The following is a 22,650-nucleotide window of genomic DNA, read 5'->3' as shown; positions in this document are numbered from 1 at the left end:
GGAGACAGGTGTAAAACAATCCTATACATCGGTTTTCCTCTGCAGAGCCATGCTGATGCAGCGTTTACTCCTGACTGCACTGCAAAGGCACACCTCTGTTCCCGAACCCACTTTGCATTTCTTGCCCAAGAAAAAGCAGTTACCTGTTTCTCTGTGGTCGTTTCCTCCCAAGCATGCGTCAGACTCTGTGGTCTCCCTGCACCACTGTTTTGTTTGCTCAAGAAGGGAAATTAGATGCTGTTTCCTGCTGCGTAAGTGAATTTATTATGACACCAATGGAGATCAAATGCATAATAAGCTGTAAGTCAGTTTGACATGCTAATCAGCTGATGAGTGGACAAGAAGCTCATCAGTTAAGCTTTGCTTTAGCAAATGAGGGTGGTTTTAAGGTTTGTTTTTTTTTTTAATTTTCTTCCCCTTTCACCTTGAGTTTCAATGGTCCCGGTTTTGTTAGAGAACTTCTTCATACCGCTTACTTCTTTTTATGGAGGGAAAACTGCAGCTTGAGAAGAGAGGATGAGTCAAGGCTCACTGTGCACGCATATCGCATATGTGAGCAAATCTAACGCTTTACCAGACTCCCACTGAGCTTCAGGACAAGAGAAAATGATGATATAGTGTACAGAATGAAAGCAGATATTCTCACATTTTCAAAGAAGTTGAGATGATGAAGTATGAGGATGAGCCAAGCATATAAACTAGGAGCGATGGTTTTGCTCTTATTCACAGTGTCACACATCTGAAACAAATAGAAGCAATGGAGATGTTTTTCTCAGATAATGAAGGCTTCTGGGACTCATCACTGTTGTCTACAAAACAAGTAATGGCTCACCGTGCTGTGCAAGAACAGTTCGGTTCCTGAACATGAATCAGGCTGAACGACTGAGCTTTCTGTTAATTTTTTCCATCTCAGCAACACAGCATGAGGTGTTGCTACAGTTTTCTGATCCATTCAGAGGGCTGCAGCCTCCTCCTTCACACTGATCACCTGCATGTCTGAGTAATGATCAACTCAGCGTCATTAAAGCATTCGTTAAGTCTAGTTCCTTTAATGTGATGTGAAGTGCAAACACCTGGAATTCATTTTCCAAACTCGGTGCAATATCAGAGCTTTTTCTCTCTTAGGGGCATATTTTTACTACTTTATTACTATTTGTTTTGTGAGGAAATTGTTTGACTTGAGGCTAATAGTGCTCTCGTCATATGAAACTCCTGTCACACTGATACATTTATATAGTAGATACTAATGATCAGTGTTGGGCAAGTTACTTAAAAAAAAATTATTGGTTATAGTTACTAGCTACTTCTACAGAAAAATAATTTATTAACTAAGTTAAAATATTTTAAAAGTAACTAATTACTTGTCAAAGTAACTATTTTGTTACTTAAACAAAATGTGTTTAAATATGTCAAAGAATTTGGATCCCCTCTTGGAAGTTATGATGCATGTTCAATTATTTACCATAAAACTGAACATATGGTTAATGAAATAAATGGACACTTGACAGAATTAATTACCAACAGGAAACACTACATTAATCTAAATTATTCAAATGTTGCTGTGTGATAAACATTGACAGTGTCAATGGTGATGAGATAAGAAATCAATCAAATTTTAATTTTAGCTGTAGATAGCATTTCTACATTTGTAAAAATAATAAAACAGAATAGATGTATGTCGATAGATAACGGTACTTCCATTTTAAAACTGCTTTTGAATGATCAGGGCTCTCTGTGGCTGTATCTCTGTCACGTCACATGATGCACTTTGCACCAATACGGTTCCTTCTTTCTGTATGATGTCATCATTTAGAGCTTTCCTGACTGAGGAGTTTGCAACAATGTATCAGTTTTAAATGACATCATCATCTCATTTGACCTAGATATGCAAATGAGTGTATATGCAAATTAGAAGATGACATAAGCAGCTGTTGAAAGGAAAAACTCTTTTAAAAGGGAGAAACCTTCCTTTTAAAGTTGAATGATTAATTAAATGAATACTTACGATTGACTATTGACATAGATGTATGTCAATAGATGTCTGTACTACTTTCCTTTGAAGAGCCGCCAGGGCTCTCTCTATGGCTGCATCTCCAATGGTTGCTCATTTATGTACATGAACTTCATGCTCCGTTGCTCAGCTGGAATCTGGAGGATGAAAAACCAAAAAGCAGTGAATTACAGTAATAGAGCTGCACCTCATAATGATAATGGCATGGTAACGCTGGGAAAGGTAAATTGTTCGATTCCATCTAACCACAAATAGAAACGCCATTTATTTTGACGCAGTTACTCCCATCACTGCCAATGATACAGGCCATCTTTAGTATTAGAGGTCCTCATGGGATCCATAGATCCTGAAAGCCCAGGTGATGCTCAGGAGGTCAGATTTGGTCTGTTTTACTTTAAAATGCATGTAAAAAATGAATCTATTCACATCACATTGGGGAAATGAACAGACCTAACATCCACCTGCTTGGTACAGCATGTCAAACAGTGAAGAAGTTGTAGAATTTTATGTATTTACAATCAGTGTGACAAATATTTGGAGTTCAAAACTGGTGGAGGATTTATTAAATGGTCATCCATTTCCATCACATACAGAGAAATTTGAGGAAAAAAAAATCACAAACACAGTTAACTATATACAGCACAAACATGTGCGTGAGTTTTATTCACGATTCAAAAGCATTTTTATGTGTGTGTTCTTTCTTGCCTTCCATGTTATTCTGGGCTTATAATGTCATTACACAGCCTGCAGTGTTACATAATAAATCATGTCAGTTCGATGTGTGTCTCCTTTGTAAAGCTCTTCTGTGGATTAATTGTTTTCTGTGAAGGTTCATTTAGTCTTGAGATCATTCCCATCAGATGCTCTCAGTAATGGAAAAGCTGCTGCTTCCACAAAATGTCAAACATGACAACAGTTTTCCCTTGAAAGTCAGAAAAGCAGCCTTTAATCTGCTTCTAGTCACATTCACAGCTGCAGTATTCACAGTTTGATTGACACTATTGTGTTTTCCCGACTGTACAACTAAGTTCTCAAACACTTTTGCAAACATTTACATTTTTTTCGGTTCAGTGCACTGATTTAAAAGAAACTCCATTCCTGTGCTGAACTCAGTAACCCCCACTTCAAATCGTGCAGCAGTTTAAATGCAAATGTTACAGAGAAAGTGGGATTTTATTCTTCATCTCAGAAGTTAATGCTCTCTTGTTTGAAGTCGTCTCTCATCTCCTGTTCTGTGGCTGAATTATGTCCTTTAGAAAAGTGTGTCCTTATTCGATTCTGTTTTAAAAATGACTCATTCTTCAGACAGGCTGAAATGGATTTTGGAAAAATGACTGCCCACAAGTGAGGTTTGCCCCAGATTTAGCTTTTGTTTGCAGTTTTGTGGATGGCTTTGGGAGAGTGGACGACATTCTGCCCCGGCTCAGGTCACTCTGTTGTCAGTATACTGTACAAACACACACAGTTCCCAGCTATCCTTTTTTTTTTAACACTAAATTAATCAGAAAAAGCATCATAGAATATTAAAGGATGTATATTATTCATTTCTACAACACTTACAATGCTGATATAACAATTTATAACTGAACTAATAAACTGACCAAAGTGACCGAAACAAAAAAAGAGATAAATTGCTTATTTTTTTTAACATCTGTAAAAAAAAAAAAAAAAATCTAATCCAAGATGTTAAAAGGAAGATAGAGGCCTACTGTTTGATGTGTTGGGATTTTTCATTCTAGTTTTGTCAAAACAGAATTGACAGTAGAAAATTGGAGCAATTCAAAATAATAAACCTGAGTTTACTGAAACACTGAGCTCATATTTTTTAAAATTTTCTGTAACCAAGCCTGTTGTTTAGTCTTTGTTTTCTGTTGTGTTCACACAGGAGGAGCCCTGATGTCACCCAGACCAATCTTCCAAACTAAACATGATATTCAACATTTTGGTATCTGGAAGATGGGGAGGGTTTGTGAGAACAGGCACCTGCTGTGCCTCTAGGACACTTTGATGGGCGCGGAGAGTTTTTCACGGTGGATGCCATGGATGAGTGATTTTTAAAGTGCTCTGGAGGGTGCCGTAAAGTCGGAGCAGTTTTCATAATGTGTGAGCGGGAGGAGCCCTTCAGTGAGGGGGAGTTGAGGAACAATAACCAGCCGGGCGGCGTGCTGGCTGACGGCGATGCCAACGCCAATGAAATCCGGGTGGAAGATGACGGTAAGACTGGGGACACCGGCTCGCTGCTGGGGCCGCCGAGCGAGACGACGGAGCCGGACAAAGTCATCATCTGGGGCACGGACTCGCAGTGCGACGACCCCGAGCTGGCTGAGTTTGAGATGCTGGAGTGCCAGGAGCTGGAGGCTTATCTGGTGGAGGACGGCGAAGACTTTGTGGGGCTTGCGGAGCGAAATCAGCTTCAAGAACATCACTCATCATGCAGCACAGCCACACTCGAGCAGGAGTCGGATAACAGCCGGGAAGAGAGGAAGCCGGTTGTGCGTGAAGCCAGCGAGCAGGAGTCGTCCGCCTCTCATGTGTCTGAGAGCAGAGAGGCATCCAGGAATGAGCTGAGCTCTGAAACGGACGTCTTTGTGACTTGTCTGTCCACCGTTTCCAGCATGGTCACAGCTGCGGACACTGTGGGAAGGACCCAGATTACCGACTCCTGGCAGTTTGCCTCCGGGCCTCAATCGACCATCTCAGAAGACCTGACTCTGGCTTCTCAGATCGTCTCTGACAGAGGCAAGGCTGATCACCCTTCCCTTTCAGCGAGGAAAAGCACAATACAGCACAAGGAGGTGGACGTGAATTTGAATTCGACGGTTCGTTCGGAGGATGCTGGCTCACATGCACGCGTGAGTAATGCCGTTTTATGCAAGGAAGTCAGGGATGAGCACAGGAAGAGCAACAACATGGAAAACAAAGCAGGGAATCCTGTTTTAGGAGGGGACTGTAATCGAGGAAGAAGTACTGAGCACAAGTCTTTACCCAAAGTGTTTGAAGAAAGTAACACTAAGATGGATAAAAGCACACAAGCTGATGAAAGCCCACCTAAAACAGGTACAAGGCGGGCTCAATCGATTGATCCTAAAGCCATGAGAAAGCAAGGCTCATTCGATAACACCCTGAAAAAACAAAACTCCTTTGACAGGAGCTTCAAAAAGCAGCCTTCGTTTGAATATTCTTTAAAGAAGCAGCTCTCTTTTGATAACTCCTTAAAAAAGCCGGGCTCTGCGGAGCACACGGTGGTCCCCGGCTCTTCAAGTCTGGAGAGGAGGAAGCCATGGGTAAGCCCGAGTCGATCGGTGTCTCCTGCGTCCCCGAAGAACACCTCTTGCTCTCCCAAGAGACGGCCTCCTGGTTCTCCTGCCAAAGTCCAGGGCTCCAGGGCACTGAGCTTGGAGCGCAGCGACTCCCCTTACCGAGGTCTGAGCCAGCCGGTTAAACCACCTGGTAAGACCAGCCTGAGCAGCGGCATCCCCAAACCCGTCATGCCTCAACAGAAAGAGTCCGAGCCCAGAAGATCCTCTCCTCCTCAGAAGCCCAAGAACGTCCGACCTAAAATAATCACGTACGTTCGCAAGAATCCTCAGGCCAAACCGCAAGGCCCCGATGCCCCTCACGAAACAAGGTTATCCTCGTACACCATCCCTCCCCCTCACAAAGATCCGAAGGCTGCTACTCAACCCAAATCCACGCCGGTGCTGTGTTCCTCCAACCTGCTCTTCGACAAGTATCGGCAGGAGATGCAGAAGGCGGGGTACTGTCCTCCAGGCGGGATGAAGCCTCCGGGCAGCACCATCCCACAGAGGCTCGGGGGGAAGTCGGACAGCTTTCACGAAGACATGCCTGAAAAGTATCTCCAAGAGGTGAGCAGTATTCACATGAAATGATTTATTGGCACAAGTTGGTAAAATCTCTGCTTTAGGGCTTGGGGACTTTGCTGCGTGGAGTTTGCATGTTCTACCCATGCTCCCATTGTGCAAGCGCACAATGAGAACATGCAAACTCCACTCAGACCATTGTAGACCGCTGTTTTGCATATCTGCCTCTGCAGCATGTTTCCCAGGAGGGAGGAAGTGTGTACCGCTCGCCCAGAACCCTGAGACCTCAGCTGGGGTTAGGGGCGGTCACCAGGCAGCCTGCGGCCAAACCTCGAGTTCAGCAGACCGGTCAAAGGTCAGCACCGGGCCAGACAGCTCAGGCCGGCAGAGGGTCCGCTCCGGCCCACCAGGAGCTGGCAGGTGAGATGGTCTGAAGAAGAGTTTCAAACTGAGCTCGAGATCATCTGGGATGATTTTTCATGTCTCACCATCTACATACTTTACTATTCTGTGCACATTTAATCCGGCGGAGCTTCAGAGAAGTTATTTATTCAGTAAGCTTCTTCAGCTTGCTGAATGATTTACATTTTTCCCATCATGCTTAGACTCGGCTTCTGCCACCTAACCTCTTTGAAGTGCAAAATATTCCATAGTGGGGTATCTCACACAGTTTTCCACCACTGCATTTTTTCACATTATTAAATGTAATATAGTCAGCAAACACATATGGTGTTTACTTATTTATGTGCAGTGTCGTCACTGAAGGGATGTTTTGTTCTATTCTGTCATTTTTACAGCTGCACCGAGAGTGAAAGTGAGATATAAAGTCTCTTTTTATTCTTTCAGATGGCTGTCAGTGGATAATTAATGGAGTAATTAGAATATCTTGCATCGAGTGATTTATTTTTGGTTTCTCTTATTTGCAGAGGAAATTATTCATTCTTTGTCACGCTGCAACCATGACTGAGTAATCCATTTTCCTAATATCAAAATGGAAAGATCGGGCTTCTTTTGCTTTGAAGCTCTTCATTCTTGGTGTGTATACAGTGGAGATTCACAGCTAATGTAGTGCTGCGTTCTGTCAAACTCCAGGAGAGCAAAGGAGGTCAGGTCCTGAAACTACCCCCAAAAGCCTCCTGCTCAAATCAGGCCAGTCCGGCCTCCGTCCTCCGGGCTTCTCCGCCCTTCCACCTGCACGCCTGGCTGCTTTTGGCTTCGTCCGCACCTCGAGCGGCTCGTCTGCGTCCAGCAACCAGTCCAACGACAGCGGACACTCTCAGCGTGAGTCTTCAGATTTTTTTCTATAACGTTCAGACCCATGAAATTATTTCACACACCAAGGTTACACCGGTACAGAGAACATAACAGTCACTGGCTGGAATTCATTTTTTCTTTCATTCCTCACAAGGCTGCTGCACCACAGAGTCTCTGATGAGAAAAATCCTAAAATTGCTCTCCTCCTCTCAGCATCTCTTCAGTATCAGATCCCAGAGCTCAGTCCAACACTCACTGCAGTCCTCAGCTACATGAAGCCAAGAGAGTAAAATATAGAGAAGCTCATTATCTTGTGTGTGACAGGAACATTGTGAATTTATTTTCATCTCTTAGAAAGAAAACTGCATGATTGGTAGGGTACATACTGGAATTGTTTTAGTGTAGATTCATAGCGATCATTGTGTTAATTCAGACTGTGTATCAGTGTATCACTGTTTTGAGCCGGAGCTGAAGCCAAAGGAACAACTGAACTTTTTGCTTTGAGTTCTGAATATAGACCAACAGATATAAAAAAAAAAACTCCAGCGTAACAGAGCTGTGACTCCGGGGACAGCAGACTGCTGTGTGTCCACACACTCCTGTCTTCACTCAAAGCCTCCATCAAGCTGCTTTTCCAGGCAGAGATTTCATGCTGTGAAAAAAAACAACAACAAAACAGCTGTCGTGTGTTGCAGATTTAATTGCAGTCAACAGCTTCAGTCTATTCTAGCTTATTATTAACCTAAAACCTGTGCTGCTGAGCAGCTGAGTCAAGGCGTGGTGTGATATGAGAGCTTGTGGAGAAATTTTCACTGTAACACTTCCAGTCGGGCTTTTTCTCACAGTTATATTGCTTCGTGTTTGTGATTCAGTCAGCTCAGACACTCAGGATCTGCATCCGGCTCCTCCTTCTATATCTCCACAGATACATGCTGTCATTGTGTTTCTCAAGCTTTAAATGAGCCGTAATCCTTTCAAGCAGAACAATCCTAATTGTGCTGCGGCGGAGAGATGAGCCTCTCCCAGATCAGCGGCAGCCCCGACAGCATATATATGACTGGCAGTGTGCATGGCGATGCTTCCCCTTCAGGCTGTTGGCGCAGACGGCCGCGCTCCATTAGCTGCTGCCATATGCCTCCGATGCAGCCACACTCACTGGGGATGCATTCCAGGAGGATGTTTTGGACTGGTAGTGAGCGTGGAGTCCTTTCAGGAGGGAGATGATGCCGTAATGAACGCTGGGCAACAGGAGACCCATCAAATTTATCTTTCCCGTCAGTTCAGGCTGGAGGAGCATTTCAAACTCAGGATGTGAACACGTCGAATGTGTTTTACCCACAGTGCATTTGGAGACAATAAAGTCATTCATGTGTACATAATACTAAAATTCTGAAAATAACTTCTGCAACAAATAATCTTATTTAAAGTTTGTTTGAACTTCATGCTGTCATTCACCCATTCACCCATTCACACACACAGTGACGGCTCGGATGCAAGGTGCTTCATTTCCACGGGGAGCAGTTTGGGGTTCAGTGTCTTCCTCGAGGACATTTTGACATGATGGAGGATGGAACCACTAACCGACTGAGCCACAACCGCATCCTTGCACTTTTCATCAAGTGGGGATTTTTAGTGTGGTTGTTTGATTCGAACTGAAGCAATAATTAAAAATGAGCTCAAGCTTCCTGCTGCTGCAGCTGCTGGTAGACTTATGTCTTGTTGCACATGTGGGAAAGTAGAAAAACAACACTAATCCATCCATCTAACCAGTGTGAGTGTCTAACCAGCAGAACAACTATTACACAGAAATGTCTACATAAACGTGCAACCTTTGACCCCACTTCTGACTGAAAGCATCTTTTTTTTTCTACAAACAAGTTTATAATTCAAAGCCCGACATCCTGTCAGAGTTTAGTTTGGACTTTATTAACAGTTTATTATCTTCTAATTTTTGCTTGCATTGTGGGAACTCTTGCTTTGGATTAAAGCATGTGCTTATTGGATTGTAGAAAAGCACCATTTTGTCTCATTTCTTAGTTGTACAATTTTATCTCTTTCTGTGAACCTGAGCCAACAAAGAAATGACAAATAGCAACAGTTACTCTTCCAGTATCTCTTCCTAATACTTTAATGCTACACGGGCGGCCGAGCTTTCGGCAGGCGGTGGATTTGTGCAGTATGTTCATGCACAAAACCGGCGTTTAGCAGCGTGACTCAGCCTCCAGCCGCGTGCTTCATCCAATCCGCTCCTCTCTGGCTCGGTCTGCACTTCAGCAAGAAGAAGAAGAAGAAGAAAAAACCTGCTGACTGTCCCAGGTGGTTTCAGACTCTGCCGCAATGAGAGGAGACACTAATCCCGGCGGAGGTTTCTCGCAGGCCTCGGGCATTTTGACATCAAAGTGAACGCATGTGCTCTGAATTTGTTCCGTTTTCTAATTCTGGCTCGAGCGTCACTGAAATGTGGCGTTATATTCCAACAGCTCGGCGCTTTATCAGTGATTTCAGCCTCATCTGACATTCTCAGATAGGAGTGTTGGGATTTTGATTCTGCTTGTATTGGTGTTGTGTTTCGTTTACATGCAGCTTGTGTCAGCACCGCCATTGATTGAGCAGCTGAATATTTGATGATCAGTAATTTGAGCTGTCTAGTTTCTGACTCTCAGACAGACAAAGTAAAACTGAAGACAGATGTGTGGACTTAGTGGGGGGATTTTTACTTTTAACTAATAAAGACCGATTCTTTTCCTGTCAGAAAAGTTGAAGCACTGAGATAAGTATGTTTTTGGTTTTTGCTGCAGTATTTTCCTGCTCAGACTGTCGTCAATCTGTGAATCAGAGCCTTTCATATCAATGAATGCCAGGGGCTTTTTAACAACCGTCGTGAATAATTAGGATTTTCACTACAGGCTGCTTTTTACTAGTCTTGGTGTAGAAAATATCTCTAGAGGATATCTGAACCAGCTAATGCTTGATTCTTAAAGGAAACGCACACATTTGTCTCATTGTCATTGAAGCTGTTTTAGCAGAAAAGCAGACAAAACAACACATAAATACACAATAAACTCCTGTCATTTACTCAGATGAATAATCTGCTGGTATCCTGAGGTAAATCACGGTAATAACGATGTCTGGTAGAGTTCATAAAGATAATCACCTCCTGTGGTCATGATATTCAGAGTGGGTTTATCTCTTCACCCTCAACACACATGAGTGTTTAGCAAGTGATCTGATCACACTCTGTTACATCTTTTACTACAATAGAGAAGGTGGGTGTCAGTTTCTATTTCTACCCTCAAGTGCAAGACAACATTAAGCCCTGAGTATTTTTAAAGTGATCATTTATAGACAAAGTCTCGTTGAGTTACTGAGTTGCAAAAGCCAGCAGGTAACGTGTAGAACCTCTAATTCTAGATGTGAAATCTGCAACTCGACAAACAAGAACACATAATAAATAGTAAACATTATACATAACATAATAAAACATATTTAACCAAGAAGAAGCAATAATGAAGCCGCTATCATGTCACATTTGTTTTTATATCCAAGCTCTTTAGTTCACAAAGTTGACATATCTTCATTTTTTTTTTTTTTTTTTTGTTAAAATTATGTTTCTATGATTTAGTGAGTTTGTTGCCTGTTCATGATTTTTCCTGTATGATAAATCGATGCTGGTTTTTATAAAATATTAAGTTACATGTTTGTAACATTGCGGGCCGATTAAAGAGAGTTAAACATAAAAAGAAACCTTCATGCAACTTATTGCAAATGTTTCTTTTGTTTAAACGTACCAGCAAGCAAAAGTGAATGAAACTACTCAAAATAATTTATTATTGTTAACATATGTTAACATATATTGTTAACATATGATTGCACAAGTGGAACAATTTAATAGTCAATAGCGCCTCACAAGAAGGTGATCCCAGGAGCACAGCTTTCAATGTTTGCATGTTCTTTCTGAGCTTTTTTCTAGTTTTTGTCCTCCCATAATCCAAACATGTTTAAAATGAACAGGTGAATTTAGATTGTTCATAAACGTGCATGTGTAAGTAATGAAACAATCCGTATGTTTCTGAAATTCAACTTATGTAGTAAAATTGAACTCACAAAGCAGGAATCAATAAATCTTAGTAAATTAAAGCCTACAATATGGACTTTAGTATGTTTTCATGGGTTGATAGAACAAAAAATGTTCATCGCCTGAAATTCGCTGAGATTTTTCATAATTCTTCTCATGGCAGAGGCTGTATGGTTGTTTGTCTCATGCTGCCTGGAGAAGAGCTGTTTTTTGGCAAAAAATAATAATATAGGAAGAAAAATCCTTGACTTCCCAAGTTATTACTGAGTATTTCAGGAAAGCATCTTTACTGTTGCTGCATATTGCATCATAATAAAGAGATCCAGGGCCAGACAGTGTTTTCCGTCTGTATTGTGTCTGATGCTGGTTGCTGTTTCCCCTGTTGGAGTCTGAATCTGTGGCTTTAACTCCATCCAGTGGCCACTCTCTGTATCTCAGGAGGATCCAGGAGGAGTTTCAGCTTCCTGCTGCAGAATCTGTTTGAACAAACGGTGCAACAACTCCAGCTAGTGGCCACGGCATCAAAGTAACCATTGCCACTAATATGTGTGGAAATCATGGAGTGGAAGTGTTTAGATGGGTGGTGTATGCAAACCTGCAAAACATGTTCCACATCACAGTCAAGGATCATTAGCATGCAGCATGCGGAGCATTATTGGTTGGGAAATAATGGGAATAAAAGGTTTTGAATTTACAATTTAAAAATATTCCTGAGTTAAAATGTTTCTCCTGGATGTTAAATATGTGCATTTTAAAAGGTGTTTTTTTTTTCTCCCTACAGTCTCAAGAAAAGACTTGCAGAGGGACACAGAGGCAGCTCAGTCACCAAAGTCTTCCCCGAAGAGATTTGCTGTGGTTTCGCCGAAGCCTCAGTCTCCTGGTGAGTTTAGAACTTTTACATCATCTTCATTCAACATTGTGTCCAGTTCAGGTTCAGCTGTTTGAAGCAGACTGTGAGCAAAGACAAGGTGTAGCCTGGGGGTCAGTCTTTTAGTCAAAACCTAAAAATTATTTGAGAATTGAATTAGTAGCGGCTGCTGGTGAATGCAGGTAAATCCTTTTATACAGAGTTTGAGCTGATTTGTTTTGATGTAATGGCTCTCTCCCTGAGTGCTTCTGCCTTTAATGTGTCACTGTCCTGTGTTACTCAGTAAACCTCTCAGTATTTCACCCTTATTTTTCAAGACATACTTGGCTTTATTTTCATAACATCTTGAAGTCATTATAAACACTATGACATGTTGTTCATGTATGAGTAAAAAAACATATTTTGAGAATTTCAAATCCATCCAGAATGACTGACTATTTCACAACTTATTGTTAAAAACAATGTCTGAATAGGATCAAATCATTTCAGACCTTTTAAAATGAATGAAAATAAATACATTTTGAAAAATAGCAACACTATGTGCTGTTTAAAAACAAGTCAGGTATGATCTAATATGATTTCTTGAAAACAGCTTTTGCAGAAGCTGAAACTTTGCGGATTGTTGTGAACCCAGATCAGACTGAGTGAGAGACCATTTGTCCCTTTGGGCAGAGAAAAACCGCTGAGGTTTGGTCTGTAAACCCAGAGCTGGCCGTGGCACCGTGATTAATCACTGAGCTTCCCGCAGATGTTTCATTCAGAATCACCTCAGTAGAAAAGCAGGAAATCCTAATAAATCATCCTCTCTGACCATAAAATGTTTATTTTTTCATTAAGAGATGTGTCGATTATCAGCAGTTTTATGCATCAGCAATAATGCTATGTTGCACAACTATTACACAACGACCACATTGTGATCTCTGTGTTGATATTAAATTATTGATTAACTGCTTAACTGAAATGTGTAAAGAAAATTTTATTTACAATTACAAAAATTGTTCCCATTTTCTGTTGTTTCGTAATCATGTTTGTGTATCTTTTCATGTTTTCTTTTAAATTTATGATGATAGAGTGAAGGAAATACTAGAGTATGGAAAATAAGAGTTGTTTTTATGGCCTGTTGTAAAACAGGAGAGTCGTACTTAATGGTGTATTATGCAATATTTTGAGGGCCCTACTGGAGAAGTTTATGATTTATTGGTGAACTTTATGGGACCAGTGTTGTTCTCTCTTCAAGCACATATATTACAATCAGAGTTTCACATGAACGTAACGTCCACTTATATGTCGTGTTTAGCTGTCTCTGCCTCCTCCTGTGTGCAGTTCGTGGACGCCCGGCGGCGGCCGGCCAGGGCGGCGTCCGGGCCGACAGGGCTCAGGAGCTGGACCGGGCCCTCATCCAGCAGCTGCGCGAGCGCTGCGAGCGGCAGGCCCTGCAGCTGCAGACCCTCCAGGCCCAGCTGAAGAAGGCCTCGCTGTGCCTGGATGTTTTCAGCATCACCACCCAGCACTTCTGCCACCAGGTAGGAGGCCTCAGGGTGTTCGCTCTGATTACACCAGCTGCATTTGCATGGACCAGAAGTAATCCGGTTACACAATAACTGATTAAAATCATGTCGTGTTGCCGCTCCAATCTGATTAGATGGGAATTATCCAATTAAAATTGCAATGGGATTGGAGAATGTGGATGAACAATGTTTGTGATCTGACCCATGTAAATGTCACATTGCTTCTGAAACTTCATCCTTCAAACGAAATGTTTTTGGAGAAACTGTGGTGAAGCAGTGAAGCTGTGTCTTCCTGATCAGACTCTGAACACAGAGGAGGTTCCTTTGGTGTTGCTTTTAAAAGAAAGTCAAGCTTGATTAATCCGGTCAATCAGCACATAATCAATACCGGCTCCAGCGCTCCTAAACTGGATGAATCAGTTTAGAAGATACATGGATACATTCCACCTATTTCCTTTTCCTTAGGAAGGTTCTATAAATTATCTTATACCATATTTACCTTTCTGTCGAAGATGTTATTTTAATGCTAAAAGTAACAGAAATTATTCCTAAAAGTACTTCCACAATTTACTAAATGTAAATGTCAGGATCTTGCATTTTTCTTCTACAAGTACATCACATGAAGAAAAAAAAGCCACACCTCTGAATATATTATAATTATTTGTGAAATTATGCCGACAACAAACTGACTGAAATGACCAACATCATGTATCATGTCTACATGCAAAATTCTCTGAATTGTACAAATCTCTCATTGGATTTCTCAGGCATCCCAGTTATGGATTTGGAAGCAGGAAGAAATGTTGAAAAAACTGTGAACCATCAGTCTTGATTTAAGTTAAACATTTTAACTCTTATAACCGGAAGGTTGGCGGTTCGATCCCCGCTCCCGCAGGCGTAAAACTGTCGTTGTGTCCTTGGGCAAGACACTTCACCCACCTTGCCTAGTATGAAAGTTGTGAGAGTGAATGGTTGGTGGTGGTCGGAGGGGCCGATGGCGCAGATTGGCAGCCTCGCTTCCGTCAGTCTGCCCCAGGGCAGCTGTGGCTACAGCAGTAGCTTACCACCACCCAGTATGGTGTGAAAGAATAATGCAATGTAATGTAAAGCGTCTTTGAGTGTCCTGAAAAGCGCTATATAAAACCAATGCATTATTATTATTATTATTATTAACTTTGAGGGCAGAATTGAAATCAGAGCTGTTGGATCACATTGTCTTCTATGAATCTATCTAATAAAATGACTGCAGTGTCTAATCTGTATCGTTCCAAACTGAAAGCTTTTACTGTGCTCAGTCCTGTGCTGTGTGCTGCGTTCAGAGCTGCTGAACTGTCTCGCAGCATTACTGTGAAGCGCTGCTGCTGTGGGAAAGCCTTTGTGATGTTCCGAGTGCAGCAGCTCGGCGGCGTTACATCTCCAGGCACGCCGCACCTGTAGCATCTGGCTTTTGTTGTCAGCGGCACTTTGTTCGCGAAGCCAGGCGTCGCCTTTTAAAGCTGCTGTGACCGTTTGAACATGAAAACCACAGAGGCTGCAGGATTTATCAGTTTGAAGTGGAGTACTGAGGATTCCCTGAGGTTTTGTGCAGACGTGCGTTGGACACAGTTAATCTGAGGCGGTGTGTGGAACAGTTTGTGGTGAGATACTGTTGAGTTTGCATGCATGGGATGCTACATAAACATGCATCCATCCTGCAGCTGCTTGTTGTTCGGTTCAGATCATGTTTATTTCAGACAGATTTAGGATTATTGCCTTTGTTGCCTGGCAGCCACAGCCATTAGCATCCAGCTTCTAAAGCTGGAGTGTATTCTGCTTGTCGGAGCTGAACTGATCACTCGTTTCTTTTCTTGCTCTGGCCGTCTGATATCTTTTCATCAATTTCATCTCTTTCCCGGCCCCACCCACAGCCTCTCCTCGACAGTGGGCGATGATTAATGAGATTAGAGCTGCTTGCTTGGACCTCCCTCTGCTTTTAGTGCTTCTGATTGCCTGACATGAGGAGAATACTCCCCAGGTCCGAGGAGAGGAGGACTGGAGGTCACATGCACAAATAACTTCTTTCTCAATGTGCACTTAAATATCCATTTGTGCAATGTGTGTTAAAATTACAGAAATAACCCCTGTAACAATGAATAATACATGTTTTAATCCTGCTGCAGTGTTTTATGACTGCTATTGTTAGACAGTGGATAAGTGAACACTGCTATAAACATTTTCAATGCTTGCATGAAATCATTTACAACAAATGAAGGGACACTTTTTTGTTTTTTTTGTTTTTGTATGCACATTTCACTGTATATAACTCAATCATCCCATTTATTTGGATAGTTTTTTAATAAAGTTTCCTGTCTGAACATCACTGATGCGATCAGCGCTCTGAATAAATATCCCAGCAGTGATGTCTCTCTGTGTGTGTTGCCAGTTTTCCCGAAGCTCAGTAACAGAGCAAATAATTGGTCACTCATTGATCACCTCCCTCCCCCATCCCTCTCCTGAAGGATGCGAGGAGCCCGGCGCTGCTCTCCGTCATGCGTGCGAGTGCGATCCGGGGCGTGTTGGTGGGGGTTTCAGGGGAGGGCAGGCAGAGCTGGGCTGGGGCTGTGCAGTCTTTGTTCCAGCCGGGATAAATGATGGTCGCAGACCAGGAAACGAGGTGAGGCTCCGGTCTTCCCGTCTCTCCTCCTCCTCCTCCCCCTCCTCCTCCTCCTCCTCCTCTCTGTATCCCTCTGCCTCCTCGGCCGGCTGAGGGATGCTGCTATCTGCTAGCCCGGTATGGGCCGCTGCTGCTGTCGGCTCCATCTCCTGTCTCTGTGCTGTCTGGTCCGAACGGTAAAAAATAAAAGCGGCGTCTCCTGCAGCTGGCTTCTGCACCGGGGATGCCTTTTCTATTTGCATGGTTGTGCGCATGTGTGTGTGCTTGGTGGGGCGGTTGCAGTGTGTTTGCCTCCTGGATCATTTCATCCACTTGTATCCTAGAGACAGAGCCGGGGGAGAGCGTCAAGCTGCATGATTATGCTGAGTCAAAGCAGGCGTGTTGGTCTTTCTTTGCTCGTCTAGTTTGCGGGGATCCTTTTTGCTCTTTACATACAATTAACTTTTCCGTTCCACTGGGTACGTTGCGTCTTTATTGAGTGTCTGCTGGCTGATGCAGAATGGTCACAGTCCTGTAACTGTTCAGGAAAACCTTTTTATTGTTCCCATCTTTTTGTAATATCATTTTTATCTCATCTAAGCATGAAGCGTTCCCGCTTCCTTTCTGTTTTTTCCCTTTCAGCGGCATTTTCCCAGATGTTCACTGAAGTGTTCATATCTTCAGGATTAAAACTCCTAATATAAACAGAGCTGCGTATTAGAAGCTTTTTAAGGTCCCAAAGAAACTGGACTTATCCGATTATTGGAGATAAAAATATCTCGTGTAAATAAGCATCTTTTCTGCAACATAAATAAATAAATAAACAATATGATCTTCTTAAGTGGTTAATCTTTTGATAAACACAGATTGACATCAGTATTCTTAGATTCATTAAAGTGACAACATGAAGAATTTCAGTAATGCCACATCTGCGCGTTGGGGTCAGTGTTGAGCTCTCAGAGTTCAGCTGGTTTGGTGTGACTGGCAGTACTTTAACCATCATCATGTTTGCTGTCGTAGCACTGATTCCTCCTCTCTTCATCCACCCGTCCTCTGCACACCACCTTGTAGTATAATCATTGGCTGGAAGGTTAACTCATTTGCCATTTTATTTAAATATTTCATTCAGGACAGTCTGCAAAGATTACTGGGCAATCGTTGATACCAAAACAATCATTATGGTGTCATCTAATTCACTTTTTTAAGATAAACTGGTATTTTTTTTTCATTAAAATATACATATTGGTGATTTTAAAGAACAGTGCAGAACTTTGGATTCATAAAAGCAATCATTTATTTTATTGACTGCTTGTTTTTGTTATCTTTGCATGGTAATTTTCCACTATTAAAAGAACTGAAGTGAAGTGAGCTTCCTTTGTTGGTAAAATTTGAAAGCAGCTCATACCCAGAATGTGTCATCATGGGGACGTCTGTGCAGGACCGAGGACTGATGGGTATCAGCAGAGGTAGAGCTGAAGCGGATGAACCAAAAAGATATTTATAAGCGTGTTTCAGCTCTCCTGAGGCCGCTGCAGCCTCTTTCTGGTGACCGTGTGTTTCAGATAAAGCCCTGACATCACCGCCTCAGAGACCCTGTTCGGGGTCTCATACATTTTTTAGCCGCTACCCTCTGACTCTTGTGGCTTCTTAGTTTCTCCTCAGCAGCTCTGAGCTCAGACGTTACTCTGTATGTTTAGAGACGTGATGATCAATAGCCATTTAACCGTCTGGCGTGTGCTCCACTGTGGATTATGATACCAGAGGGTGTGATGAGGGCTGCGTGTCAGGGTATTCTCTTTGTTAAAATGTGTGTTGTTCTTAATTTTGACCTTGACAGACTCCCATGAGGTTTTCAGTTTAGCGTATTACTGCTCACTTTTGTTTGACTCTCTGAATTGTAGTCCAAGACGTTCGAAATATATTACATCTTTTTTTTCTTTTTTCTGGAAATGCAGGTGAGAATTTGATTTAAATTGCTGCTAATATTACTAACAACTAGTGACTAGTTGTTACCCACTATGCAGGCATCAGAGAGAAAACAGGTGCAACTGATATTTCCTTTTCTCCACTGTATTGTACATATCATAATAAGTTTAACTCTTTCTATTTTGTTTTCCCACAGAAAAAAATCCGATATTGACAGTTTATATTAAACATGAACACTTTGTGTAATGGTGTAGTAACTGAATTATCATTTGTATCAGGCACAGTAACAACTTATTGTGAGGCTGGTGTCAAATTACAAGCATTTATTTCTGCTATTTTATAAGGACTTTATTTATTTATATTTATTTTTATCTCTTTAGAGACACTTGCTATGAAATCTGAGGAAAACTGGCTTTCACAGAGGTCTGGGGAAAGTTTGACAAATGGTGCCTTTATTTAGATTTCTACTCGGATTATATTATATTATTAAAATCCGTAATCTCTGGATTCTCTGCTTTACGTGATTGTTATTAAGTGAAAGATCATCCCAAGTGGGGCAAGTTACATGAATTAATTCATCTGGTTGGTGCTGATATAGCTGAAGTTCTCCTGTTTGATTTAATCTGAAACATCTAAAGTGTTTATTAGGGTAGTTCATGGGTTGATTTATGCTGTTTATATAAAGTTTCTGTGGATTGCTTTAGTTTTTAAAAGGGTTTGATGATGGAAGCTCATCTGAAGGGCTGGGCAAAGGCTCGGGAGGAAACTGTAAATGTGGAGTTCTGTGTTCATGGCTGCATAAAGAAGGTTCAGTCTCACAGCTCTTCAGAAATAGAAGAACATAATCTCTGAGTTTATGGACTGACAGCAGTGACCTCCCCCTTTGAGTTTGTTACCCTCCAAGTTGAATCGGCCCATATTCATCTACAGTTTGATTGCAGACATACAAACTTCGTCTTCATTACATCAGAAATGAGCAAATTGAATTAACATGAAAGGCTGCGTTGAGCTGCATGATGACAGCTTTATGACGATGCTTGAGTTTTTATTATTGTCCTGACCCGAGTCACTGACGTCCATCTGCTGAGGTCAGAGGTGTTTCACTCCCGTGTCTGTGTGCGTTTCAGAGCGAGAGTGCCATCGTGAAGGAGAGGGAGCTTTCCCTGGAGCTCGCCAGAATCAGGGATGAAGTGGGTAAGTGCCAGACGCCCTGACATTTACAGCACCGCGGGGATAGAAAGCAGGAAGGCCCTCGATGCTCCACACACATTAACACATTATGATGGACTGTAGCATATTACCAAGTCACTCATCAGAATACACAGATGAACTTTAGAATCTGCTTTTTGATCAACATTTCAATTACTGAAAAGTATATTTATGAAAGTATATCCATAGAAATGTATAGTTTTAAACTTAGTACAATGGTAAAGTCTGTGTAAAGCAGCTATGATTCATTGTTTTGAATTAGTTATAACTCAGATTATTAGATTATTGACCACAGAGACAACTTTCAATGAGTAAAGCTTGAAAGAATGCTTTGGAAATATACCAGTAGTTATCTAACTATTTACATGCATACATGATCTCACCTTTTTGCCACAGTAATGTCATGATTCAAGCTTTCACTTTACATCATTTATGATGCCGTCAGGAAACACATATCTGACTTTACACACACAAAGACCTGAGTCTGACGAGCCGTCAGGTTAAGAAGCGTTGATCTGGGCTCCAGCTTTCAGTGTTGCACACTGGGAGAAACTGCAGCGGGAGAAGGAGGAGCAGGAGCGGCGTTTCGAGGCCGAGCTGCAGCGGCTGCGGGCTCAGCAGCAGAGGGAGCTGGGAGCGCTGGAGGAGCGGCTGAAGGCGCGGCACGCCGAGCAGACCCACAGCCTGCGGGCCCAGCAGCGGGCCGAGCTGGACGAGCTGCGCTGCAAGCAGCAGGAGCAGGTGTGGAAACTTCTTACTGCACTTAGCAAACTGTCTCCCGGAGGATTCGAATGTGATGCTAGATTCATGTAAAACCAATTTAACGTAACTGACTGTGGTTCGCACAGCTGGAGGAGATGAGTGAGAGCCATGAGGCGTCCCTGGTGGAGATGGAGACGACTCACAACGACACTCTGGCCACTCTGCAGGAGGAACACGCCAGGACTGTAAAGAGTAAGCATCGCTTTAGACCGTCACCGGCCTCCTGCACTAACCGACTGCTCTGCAGGGCAGGAGAGATGATACTGATTCACTTCTCGTGTCAGATTTAAAGATGGCCCACGAGCAGCAGAGGAAGTCTCTGGAGGAGGAGTTTGAGAAGATCAGACTGTCACTGCAGGTCAGCAGCTTCTCACATACGTAAACACGGCTCTGTTATCTGTGGTGCTGAAGCACGATCTGATGGCCTCTGATCCGTCCGGCCTCCAGGACCAGGTGGACACGCTGACGTTTCAGAATCGAAGCCTCAGAGATCGGGCCAAGAGATTTGAAGAAGCACTTCGCCGGAGCACGGACGAGCAGATCGTGGTGAGAAGCAGAAGCAGCTTCAGATTAATGGCTCTGTTTGCAAGAGCCACTGAAACACAGCCTTTGTTCTCGTTCGTTTGTTTTTTCAGGATGCTTTAGCACCATATAAACACATAGAAGAGGACCTGAAGAGCCTGAAAGAAGTCCTAGAGATGAAAAATCAGCAAATCCATCAGCAGGAGCTGAAGATTACCGAACTGGAGAAAATAGTAGGCTTCAAGTTGCTGCTTATTTTAGCATCAAATGACCGGCGTTGCTCGGTTTAGGCTGTTTTAATCTCAGAGGAAGAGTCTTCCAGCGCGCCACTGTCTGCGTGAGGAGGAGAAATATGCCTCCCCTACAATTTAAAGAATTTAATGTTGTGCACGTTCCCACCTGTGTTTTTGAGCAGGCTGAAAAGAATGTGTACCTGGAGGAGAAACTGCAAGTGCTGCAGCAGCAGAACGAAGACCTGAAGGAGCGAATAGACAAGAACCTCGCCGTGTCCAGGTCAGTTCATCACCTCGCCAGTAGAAAAAAAAGGTTGCAGGCAAAACGGAGTAAAAATATGTAGATGCAGTTATGTCTTGAGATAAAGTCTCAGAAGGAGGTTTGACCTCAGTGACTTTCCCCAGTTCGACCTGTCAGACGGATAATAGGAGGCGATTGGGGGCATGCTAATGAGATACCTCTACACTGCACTAACAACTAGAGCGTGTTCTGACCTGAGTTTAGCACAGCTCCCTCTTTATCACAGCAGTCCATGATTTTTTTTTTTTTGTCAGGCAACTTTCTGAGGAAAACGCCAACCTGCAGGTGCACGTGGAGAAGGAGAGCAACGAGAAGAAGCGTCTGAGCCGCACCAACGAGGAGCTGCTGTGGCGCCTGCAGACGGGCGAGCTGAGCCCTCGCATGTCCCCGAGCTCGTCCCCGGTCCACCGGCCGCCCTCCGGACAGGGCTCCCCGGCCCGCCCGCACTCCTACCATCAATGACGCTTCAGCCGAAGCTCACTAATCAGACTCTTTCATTTCATCCAATGTCAGAAGACTTTTCATGAATGTTCATTTCCTTGAAAATGTGGGATGGAAGTCCCTCTCACTCATCGGACCCTCGGGAATTTCAATGTCTGACCCATGAATTGTATTTGCGGACACACGAGTTCCCTTCCACTTTTTTTAATCAATGTGGTCATTCCAGTTTTCAGAGAGCAGAACTCCAACTCACGGTGCCTCGTTTTCCAGTTTGCCGCCTCCATCTCCCATCCTCCCACCCGGTGCTCAGGATGACGGATGAACAACGAGACATTTCGGAAACGTCAAAAGTGCAACGACAAAACACAAGAAGCGCCTTTTGCCATCCATTTTCTCCCACCAGCAACCACTACCAGGGCACAGGCAATACTTTGAGTAAAACCACCAATCTACCTTCACGGAGTTACTCTCAGAGCGTGGATCCTCCTGTGGGCTGTTTTAACCTCTTCATGCTGGAAGAGTTCATGTACTTCATGTGTGTTAATGAACAGAAAGCCAACTAGCATTGAACTTTCTTCCTAAGCAACTATAGCTTTCAGTACTCGGCTGAAAGCAACTCGTAAGTCAACTGAACTGCCAACAAAGTGTTAACTATCCTGCGGACTCTTTATTAGTTGTAAAATCTGTACATGACTTGCTCTCTTTAAAGCATGGTTTGTCTTCCAGTTCCAATCAACATTATTTATGGATTACGTGCGGTGTGAAGGTGGATATGCAAGGAGGCAACACATATGAAATCCTACTTTTGACGAAAACAGAAGTATTAACCGTATTATCCATTTCAGACTAAGTTAGTAAGCCTTCAGTTTGGGAAATAGACATGATTTCCTTTAAAATCAAAGTTCAGGATCTGCAGAAACCACCAAAGAGGAAGTCATGAACTACAGCAGTTCACCATGTACTGTAGCCATCGTGTGTTTGGAGGTACTTATTGCAGAATCAGCCATAAACGTGCAGAATTATGCTGAATTTGAATATACATGTTTTTTCATTTGTATAATTAGAGTGCATTATCAGCGCTCTTACA

General features: G+C 42.8%; 1 protein-coding gene across 1 annotated transcript; it reads left to right on the top strand.

Moving 5' to 3' along the window:
* Nucleotides 1–3,897: 3,897 nt before the first annotated feature.
* On the top strand, nt 3,898–21,641 carry mtus2b (microtubule associated tumor suppressor candidate 2b). The gene is made up of 13 exons (XM_030107691.1): nt 3,898–5,877; nt 6,066–6,252; nt 6,925–7,113; nt 11,943–12,041; nt 13,353–13,552; nt 19,223–19,289; nt 19,831–20,045; nt 20,153–20,258; nt 20,351–20,424; nt 20,514–20,612; nt 20,702–20,821; nt 21,001–21,101; nt 21,377–21,641. The coding sequence occupies exons 1-13, from the start codon at nt 4,111–4,113 to the stop codon at nt 21,582–21,584; spliced, it is 3,432 nt and encodes a 1,143-aa protein (XP_029963551.1). The 5' UTR covers nt 3,898–4,110; the 3' UTR covers nt 21,585–21,641.
* Nucleotides 21,642–22,650: the final 1,009 nt, after the last annotated feature.

Source organism: Salarias fasciatus, chromosome 14, assembly GCF_902148845.1.
Source record: "Salarias fasciatus chromosome 14, fSalaFa1.1, whole genome shotgun sequence".
Lineage (NCBI taxonomy): Eukaryota > Metazoa > Chordata > Actinopteri > Blenniiformes > Blenniidae > Salarias > Salarias fasciatus.
This window is presented reverse-complemented; position numbering and strand designations above follow the sequence as displayed.